Genomic DNA, 10,000 nt, shown 5'->3' with positions numbered 1-10,000 from the left:
AATATGAAAACTGAGGAAATATAAAAACTAAGAAAATAGGAAAATAGAAAATGGGAAAATTGAGAAACTCTAAAAGCTTATAAAATAGGGAAAACCGAGTAAATAGGAAAAATGATAAAACAGTTAAAACTGAGAAAATGGGAAAAAGGATAAAATAGGGAAAAACTGAAGAAATAGGAACGTTTATAAAACAGGAAAACTGAGAAAAAAATAGGAAAATTAAAAATAATTGGAAAATCGGAAACCAGTTTTTATTCTCCAATATTTTTGACTCTTCAAATGAGTTTGTTTAAGAAATAAATTACAAATAAACAACACAAGTGACGACACTTGTATAGTGAGATTTTTGACACTTTCAACGGTGTCAGAGAGCGTGGACACGTGTCAGAGAGCGTGGACACGTGTCAGAGAGCGTGGACACGTGTCAGAGAGCGTGGACACGTGTCAGAGAGCGTGGACACGTGTCAGAGAGCGTGGACACGTGTCAGAGAGCGTGGACACGTGTTAGAGAGCGTGGACACGTGTTAGAGAGCGTGGACACGTGTTAGAGAGCGTGGACACGTGTCAGAGAGCGTGGACACGTGTCAGAGAGCGTGGACACGTGTTAGAGAGCGTGGACACGTGTCAGAGAGCGTGGACACGTGTCAGTGAGCGTGGACACGTGTCAGAGAGCGTGGACACGTGTCAGAGAGCGTGGACACGTGTCAGAGAGCGTGGACACGTGTCAGAGAGCGTGGACACGTGTTAGAGAGCGTGGACACGTGTCAGAGAGCGTGGACACGTGTCAGAGAGCGTGGACACGTGTCAGAGAGCGTGGACACGTGTCAGAGAGCGTGGACACGTGTCAGAGAGCGTGGACACGTGTCAGAGAGCGTGGACACGTGTCAGAGAGCATGGACACGTGTCAGAGAGCGTGGACACGTGTCAGAGAGCGTGGACACGTGTCAGAGAGCGTGGACACGTGTCAGAGAGCGTGGACACGTGTTAGAGAGCGTGGACACGTGTTAGAGAGCGTGGACACGTGTTAGAGAGCGTGGACACGTGTCAGAGAGCGTGGACACGTGTCAGAGAGCGTGGACACGTGTCAGAGAGCGTGGACACGTGTCAGAGAGCGTGGACACGTGTTAGAGAGCGTGGACACGTGTCAGAGAGCGTGGACACGTGTCAGAGAGCGTGGACACGTGTCAGAGAGCGTGGACACGTGTCAGAGAGCGTGGACACGTGTTAGAGAGCGTGGACACGTGTCAGAGAGCGTGGACACGTGTTAGAGAGCGTTTACACGTGTCAGAGAGCGTGGACACGTGTCAGAGAGCGTGGACACGTGTCAGAGAGCGTGGACACGTGTTAGAGAGCGTGGACACGTGTCAGAGAGCGTGGACACGTGTCAGAGAGCGTGGACACGTGTCAGAGAGCGTGGACACGTGTTAGAGAGCGTGGACACGTGTCAGAGAGCGTGGACACGTGTCAGAGAGCGTGGACACGTGTCAGAGAGCGTGGACACGTGTCAGAGAGCGTGGACACGTGTCAGAGAGCGTGGACACGTGTTAGAGAGCGTTTACACGTGTCAGAGAGCGTGGACACGTGTCAGAGAGCGTGGACACGTGTCAGAGAGCGTGGACACGTGTTAGAGAGCGTTTACACGTGTCAGAGAGCGTGGACACGTGTCAGAGAGCGTGGACACGTGTCAGAGAGCGTGGACACGTGTTAGAGAGCGTTTACACGTGTCAGAGAGCGTAGACACGTGTCAGAGAGCGTGGACACGTGTCAGAGAGCGTGGACACGTGTCAGAGAGCGTGGACACGTGTCAGAGAGCGTGAACACGTGTTAGAGAGCGTTTACACGTGTCAGAGAGCGTGGACACGTGTCAGAGAGCGTGGACACGTGTTAGAGAGCGTGGACACGTGTTAGAGAGTGTGGACACGTGTCAGAGAGCGTAGACACGTGTCAGAGAGCGTGGACACGTGTCAGAGAGCGTGGACACGTGTCAGAGAGCGTGGACACGTGTCAGAGAGCGTGGACACGTGTCAGAGACCGCAGCGCAAGTCTCCTGAGACGTTCTATGCATTAGCCTTAATTAATAAAAGGAAAGGGGTGGAATGGTAAGCCAGTGGAAGGCATCGGTCAGATGACAAAAAGCCTCAGATGTGGGTCATCATGTAACTTGGACCCCGCGTCAGGAAACACCTCATTTTTCCTCACGAATTTTACCTAACTTAGCCTAGCCTAACTTCCCCTAGCCTAACCTAGCCTAACCTACTTACCTAACCTAACTTAACCTAACCTAACGTACTTACCTAACCTAACCTACTTATCTAACCTAACCTACTTACCTAACCTACTTACCTAACCTAACCTACTTACCTAACCTAACCTAACCTACTTATCTAACCTAACCTACTTATCTAACCTAACCTACTTACCTAACCTAACCTACTTACCTAACCTAACCAACTTACCTAACCTAACCTACTTACCTAACCTAACCTAACCTTAGCTAACCTATCTTAACCTATCCTAACCTAACCTTAGCTAACCTAGCCTAACCTATCCTAACCTAACCTTAGCTAACCTATCCTAAGCTTCAGCTTTCATACAGTTCCTGTGTCTGGTCTGGATATCAACCAGCGCAGGAAATAAACCCTCGCAAATACAGAACAAAGACACACAAACACATGTTAAGGCCATTCCATTTTTTTTTGTTCTGGGTTCGCGTTTCCCCTTGGAAATTATTCACGCCCCCCTAGGAGGGGGCGAGATCCCCCTCAGTTAAGAACCACTGCTCTGTGACGTGTTCCTTTACTCTTTTGTGCATTCTGCTGAAGAGGACCTCATGTGGAGGTCGAAATATATAGACAAAACTCAACGATGTGTTTTCTAACTGAACACGTAGACTGGATTTGAACACTGACAAGTGTTCATTCATCTTTACTCATGTGATTGTATTAGACTCATCATGTGATGATCTTTACTCATGTGATTGTATTAGACTCATCACGTGATGATCTTTACTCATGTGATTGTATTAAACGCATCACGTGATGATCTTTACTCATGTGATTGTATTAAACGCATCATGTGATGATCTTTACTCATGTGATTGTATTAAACGCATCATGTGATGATCTTTACTCATGTAATTGTATTAGACTCATCACGTGATGATCTTTACTCATGTGATTGTATTAAACGCATCACGTGATGATCTTTACTCATGTGATTGTATTAAACGCATCACGTGATGATCTTTACTCATGTGATTGTATTAAACGCATCACGTGAATATATTATTGTCGTAAAATACTCCCTGGAATCATAAATACAATATCGTTCATTTTTCATTTAATAAATGATGAACTGCAATATGAACGAGATCGTGACTCTCGAAATTTCTGATACCCACGAGTTATTACCAGCACAAAACTGCCTGGTGACTATAACAGTTAACCACATACAGTGTTAACCGCCCGTGGTATCAGAGAGTATGCAGGATTCGCGTCAGTCAGAGTGCCTGCCTGGAGCAGGCACTCTGACTGACCTCCTCGCCGAGAGTACCTCGTTTAAAGTACACTCACTCTTTGACTTTTTCTTTTGCGAAAGTATCTCTATTACTCTATCATCTTACTGCACCAACTATAGCTTCAGTTTTGCACTCTCACTAACCCCCACCTTTGCTTGCTTATTATCAGATACTGAAGCTAGCTTCGTGGGTATAGGGAATAGGTTGGATAAATATGTGGGTGGGAATGATTGAATTTTTGGAGGACCTGATGTGGAAAACAGTCGTAATGACCGACTGTCAGTGAATGAACAGAAGAATGGATAGAGGGACTCGAACCGTAGGTCTAGTAGTAGGTCCAACCACCATCTCCACAGAGAGCACTTCTTTGACAGGTCTGCATCAGCAGCCACAATCCAAAACCCTAATGTTGCTCCCCACAACCTCAAAGACTTTCATGGTACTTCTATTCTCGTGTCCCTCAAGACTATATAGCTGTCAACTCAAGTTTCTCCGTCCATTCTTCTATTCATTCATGTACCAACAAATGCATGCACAACATATACATGCACCAAGGTATACATACATAAAATATAAATATAAACATAAGAATGGAAGAAATCACAATAAAACGCGTGATAGTGAAAATAGGAAATAAAACTTGAGTACTTTCATGTGCTTAGACATATACTTACACATACGCTTGCACACACATCTTCAGATATCTGAAGACGTGTGTAATCACACGAAAGCGCTCAGGTGTTATTTTCTGTTTTCACTGTGGGATGTTTACATATGTAAGGATGTGGAGAGACAACAGAAGGAGAGACGAGATAGAGATAGCTGGAAGTCTGTTCCTATAAGGATGTGTGTACAAGCCACTGAAACACAGTGATCTTGGGCCCCGGGGAGCTATGGGTGTGGTGGGGAAGGGCTGGGGAGGAGGAGAGGTGGGGAGGGGGAAGAGAGTGGAGAAGGAGACAGAGGGAAGTGGGGAGATGAGGGAGAGGAGAGAAAGTGGTGGAAGGGAGAGAAGTGGGAGAGGGATGAAAGGAGCGGTAGAGGAGGCGGGTGAAGGAGGGAGAGAGAGAGAGAGAGAGAGAGAGAGAGAGAGAGAGAGAGAGAGAGAGAGAGAGAGAGAGAGAGAGAGAGAGAGAGAGAGAGAGAGAGAGAGAGAGAGAGAGAGAGAAAGTACAATAGGAAATATATTCAGAAAAGACAAGGGAAGAGTGCAATAAGACTAGGACAGCCTGTAGCACGTTTCGATCTTTGACTCCAGTAAGAAGACTCTGGGAAGGACAAACTACACAACCCAGACCAAGACAACAAAACACTGAGAAAACTAACAATGCTCCATGCTGTTGCCATGCTGTTGCCATGCTGTTGCCATGCTGTTGCCATGCTGGTGCCATGCTGTTGCCATGCTGTTGCCATGCTGTTGCCATGCTGGTGCCATGCTGTTGCTATACTGGTGCCGTACTGGTGCCGTTTTGGCGCCATGGTGTTGCCATGCTGGTACCATGCTGGTGCTATGTTGGTGCCATGCTGGTGCCATGCTGGTGCCATGCTGGTGCCATGCTGGTGCCATCCTGGTGCCATGCTGGTGCCCTGCACTCTATATAATCTATGTCCTTCCCCAAATCTACACTCCACATCAAGTCTTCTTGCACTGTCTCTCTCTCTCTCTCTCTCTCTCTCTCTCTCTCTCTCTCTCTCTCTCTCTCTCTCTCTCTCTATCTATCTATCTATCTATTTATCTATCTATCTATCTATCTATCAATCTATCTCTCTATCTGTCTCTACTTACATATATTTTTTTGACACTTCGGCCGTTTCCCACAGAGGCAGGGTAACCCGAAAGAGAAGAAACACTCTCATCATCACTCACTCCATTACTGTCTTGCCAGAGGGGTTTCGATACTAGAGTTCAAAAAACTGCAACATATCAGAGTGCAGACACTGTACTTCCCACTGTACTAAACAGAGCCTCTCTAGTTAAAGTTAAAGTAGTCACTGCTAAAATAAATACACAACACCCGACACTGAAGATGTTATTTTAGAAAACGGGGTGTGGCCGCCTTCCCCCGGCACCCGGAATTACTATGCAAAGGCCCCTAATTTTTGCGTGTTATCTTCGATGGAGCATTTCTTTCAGTTAAGCCTTAAAATCCTGGGTATTAGGTCTCGCTTGATTAGGCTCCGTGTAGGATTTTAGGGTAATGAGTTCCTAGATATTTATAAAAGTTAGTGTTGTAGCAGCCGATTTGATGGCGTATTCATGGGGCTGCCAGTTCAAGATGCCTCGGGGTTTCCTTCAAGACGGAGGCTTCTCTTTTGAGTCTTGTCTTTCTCTTGTTTACTGTTTACTCTTTTTCTTAACTATGCTTCTTTTCTGTTTTTATTTTTTTTAATAGACATGTGGGTTAGTTTGCATGTTTTAAATAGAGTTGTGACCTGATAATGGTTCCAGGAGGGAGCGAAATGCTGTCGTGAATGTTAGTGAATTGTTCCAGCCACGGTGTTGTGATTTTTTTATTCTATCTAGTTATTGTGTATGTGTACTCACCCAATTGTGATTTCATGGGTCGATTCAAAGCTCCTGGGCCCGCCTCTTCACTGGTTGCTACTTGGTTCACTCTCTCCATGCTCCATGAGCATGGTTCCTGCCTCCACTGCGTCACTTTCCCGACTATTGCACTTCCTGACAACTCTATGACTGAAGAAATACTTCCTAACATCCCTTTGACTCACCTGAGTCTTCAATTTCCAATTGTGACCCCTTGTTTCTGTTTCATTTATATATATATATATATATATATATATATATATATATATATATATATATATATATATATATATATATATATATATATATATATATATATATGTGTGTGTGTGTGTGTGTGTGTGTTGTTTGTGTCTGCTAGTGTGTCTGTGTGTATCTGTCTGTCCACCAATGTGTGTCTTTCTATTTCTGTCTGTGTCTACCCCTGTCTCTTTCCGTCCGTCTGTCTCTGCGGGAGATCATAATGACTCACCATAAAGAGACGCGAGAAATTTAGGTCTCATGCTAATGATAGAGTGAATTAGTGGGCGGGTTTACTCTCGTCGTTACGAATGAGATTGTCATGGGAGCGATGAGCTGGGGTGGAGGGGGAGGCATCACAAATATCCCGCCGGATTTTGCAGCTCAATGGCGTTTTCCCTGCCTCTGTCGTCGCCTGCCACGGTTCCACCACGCACAAGTGTAAAGCAAACATGATGGGGAACTGAAGCGCAGTATGTGGTAATGTCTATTCCTGACGGCAAACTGCGGAAGGGAGATCTAACATTTCCCCCCTCACTCAGCCTAAGCTTGAACACACCCACAAATCCCGTACCAAATGCTCGTATTTTCTCGCGGATATCCAGCAAATGCGCGTAGCTCCCGCGGCATTTCGCGCGCGTATTTTGAATACTAGGCGGCCGTGTCGCGGATTTGAAATGCCAGGTCTTGGTTTGTGTCCCTTGTTTATGGTTATATATATATATATATATATATATATATATATATATATATATATATATATATATATATATATATATATATATATATATATATATATATATATATATATATATATATATATATATACATGTGTGTGTGTGTGTGTGTGTGTGTGTGTGAGTGTGTGTGTGTGTGTGTGTGTGTGTGTGTGTGGGTGTGTGTGTGTGTGTGTGTGTGTGTGTGTGTGTGTGTGTGTGTGTGTATGTGTGTGTGTGTGTGTGTGTGTGTATGTGTTTGTATGTGTGTGTGTGTGTGTGTGTGTGTGTGTGTGTGTGTGCAAAATAACCACAGTGGAAAAATAGCAAAACTCCAAGCGGTTTCGTGACCTCTTGCATTATCAAGGAATATTAAAAATAATAGGACAGAGGAAGACCTATAAGGCTGAGATATCACCTCACACATGACCCAACACGCTGAACCTGGAAGTGTAGTGAAGATTTCGTCAGGTCACATGTCAACTAAAATTTTACGACATATCAAGCATAGCTTAAAATCCTCCCAAAATTACACACATTATAAATTAATCTAATTAATATAACCCTGAACTCATATTCACACTGAAATCGGAACTGTTTTTTATTAACCTGTATGACACTTACCTGTATGACACTTACTGGTTTACCGCTTGGAGATTATTATATATTAATTTGATTATATTTCGCTCAACCATTGACTGGCTTGATGCAACATTCTCGGCTTTCTGAAAATCAAACGGATGGTTAAAATCTTTCAAGTTCTAATACTGTATTTGTTTTATTGTAATCTTAGTTCAAAATTCTATTTGAAAATCTTGATGCAGTAAACAAACATTTGGTTAAGAATTCCCCTTCCCCTGATGGCTGTCTTCAAGATTCCCTGTAAAGAAATGCGATAAAGTTTATTAGGGTCAAACTGGGAAAAGCTTTGAATTGAGATAACACCCAGATAATACTTGATAGTCCTTAGTCTAGGTAGAAGTAGACAGTTCTCAGTAGATAGCCTGGGTGTAAGCTTCCGTGTCCTCTGCATTCTGTCCCTGGTGTTACAGGTTCTGCCTGGGTGACACGTTACATCTGTCATGCTACATGTTTGTTCTCCCTGGTGTTACAGCTTCTGCCTGGGTGACACGTTACATCTGTCATGCTACATGTTTTTTCTCCCTGGTGTTACAGGTTCTGCCTGGGTGACACGTTACATCTGTCATGCTACATGTTTGTTCTCCCTGGTGTTACAGGTTCTGCGTGGGCGACAAGTTCTACCTGTGTGACAACAAAATCCTGTGTGAGTATGACTACGAGGAGAGGCTGGTGTTCGCCTCGATGGCCTGTACACCGTCCTCACTAGCTCAGCTCAAGAGACAGATTGGTGGATTAGAGGTACGTCTCCACCTGATGCTTCACTGTAAGACCCTGGCTACGTACATATATATATATATATATATATATATATATATATATATATATATATATATATATATATATATATATATATATATATATATATATATATATTGAGATATGTATAAACACTGAGCTTTATGCACAGAAGGGGAGATATCTCTCTAAATGTACATAGGTATAGAGGAATATAAATGGTAGGGATTACAGGAAAAACTCTTCCAATTCTTCTAAGTTATTATCAACGTTTCGGGGGAAACAAGGACCGTCATCAGAGCCTTGGAAGATACTCGCGATTTTTTTTTTTTTGAATAAGAATTGTGAGTATCTTCTCAAAGATCCTGATGATGGTGACTTTTATACCGAAATCTTGATAGTAATGTATCTTAAGATGAGAGAAATGAAGAGTTTGTAAACAAAATGGGTGCTTTATTGTGTGTGTGTGTGTGTGTGTGTGTGTGTGTGTGTGTGTGTGTGTGTGTGTGTGTGTGTGTGTGTGTGTGTGTGTGTGTGTGTGTGTGTGTGTGTGTACTCACCTAGTACTCACCTAGTTGAGGTTGCGGGGGTCGAGTCCGAGCTCCTGGCCCCGCCTCTTCACTGATCGCTACTAGGTCACTCTCCCTGAGCCGTGAGCTTTATCATACCTCTGCTTAAAGCTATGTATGGATCCTGCCTCCACTACATCGCTTCCCAAACTATTCCACTTACTGACTACTCTGTGGCTGAAGAAATACTTCCTAACATCCCTGTGATTCATCTGTGTCTTCAGCTTCCAACTGTGTCCCCTTGTTACTGTGTCCAATCTCTGGAACATCCTGTCTTTGTCCACCTTGTCAATTCCTCTCAGTATTTTGTATGTCGTTATCATGTCCCCCCTATCTCTCCTGTCCTCCAGTGTCGTCAGGTTGATTTCCCTTAACCTCTCCTCGTAGGACATACCTCTTAGCTCTGGGACTAGTCTTGTTGCAAACCTTTGCACTTTCTCTAGTTTCTTTACGTGCTTGGCTAGGTGTGGGTTCCAAACTGGTGCCGCATACTCCAATATGGGCCTAACGTACACGGTGTACAGGGTCCTGAATGATTCCTTATTAAGATGTCGGAATGCTGTTCTGAGGTTTGCTAGGCGCCCATATGCTGCAGCAGTTATTTGGTTGATGTGCGCTTCAGGAGATGTGCCTGGTGTTATACTCACCCCAAGATCTTTTTCCTTGAGTGAGGTTTGTAGACTCTGGCCCCCTAGACTGTACTCCGTCTGCGGCCTTCTTTGCCCTTCCCCAATCTTCATGACTTTGCACTTGGTGGGATTGAACTCCAGGAGCCAATTGCTGGACCAGGTCTGCAGCCTGTCCAGATCCCTTTGTAGTTCTGCCTGGTCTTCGATCGAGTGAATTCTTCTCATCAACTTCACGTCATCTGCAAACAGGGACACCTCAGAGTCTATTCCTTCCGTCATGTCGTTCACAAATACCAGAAACAGCACTGGTCCTAGGACTGACCCCTGCGGGACCCCGCTGGTCACAGGTGCCCACTCTGACACCTCGCCACGTACCATGACTCGCTGCTGTCTTCCTGGCAAGTATT

At 44.5% G+C, this 10,000-nt stretch overlaps 1 protein-coding gene across 1 annotated transcript in view; it reads left to right on the top strand.

The window, feature by feature from the left end:
- The window catches only part of LOC128700312 (LIM domain transcription factor LMO4.2-like), a 63,510-nt gene that overhangs the window by 44,601 nt on the left and 8,909 nt on the right, over nt 1-10,000 (top strand). Inside the window, exon 5 of the mRNA XM_053793411.2 lies at nt 8,257-8,398. Within this exon, the coding sequence (XP_053649386.1) occupies nt 8,257-8,398 (142 nt within the window). The remainder of the gene's footprint in view (nt 1-8,256; nt 8,399-10,000) is intronic.

The sequence above is a fragment of the Cherax quadricarinatus genome, chromosome 71 (genome assembly GCF_038502225.1).
Source record: "Cherax quadricarinatus isolate ZL_2023a chromosome 71, ASM3850222v1, whole genome shotgun sequence".
NCBI classification, from domain to species: Eukaryota; Metazoa; Arthropoda; class Malacostraca; order Decapoda; family Parastacidae; genus Cherax; species Cherax quadricarinatus.
Note: the sequence above shows the minus strand (reverse complement) of the source record. Positions and strands in the feature narration are given on the sequence as shown.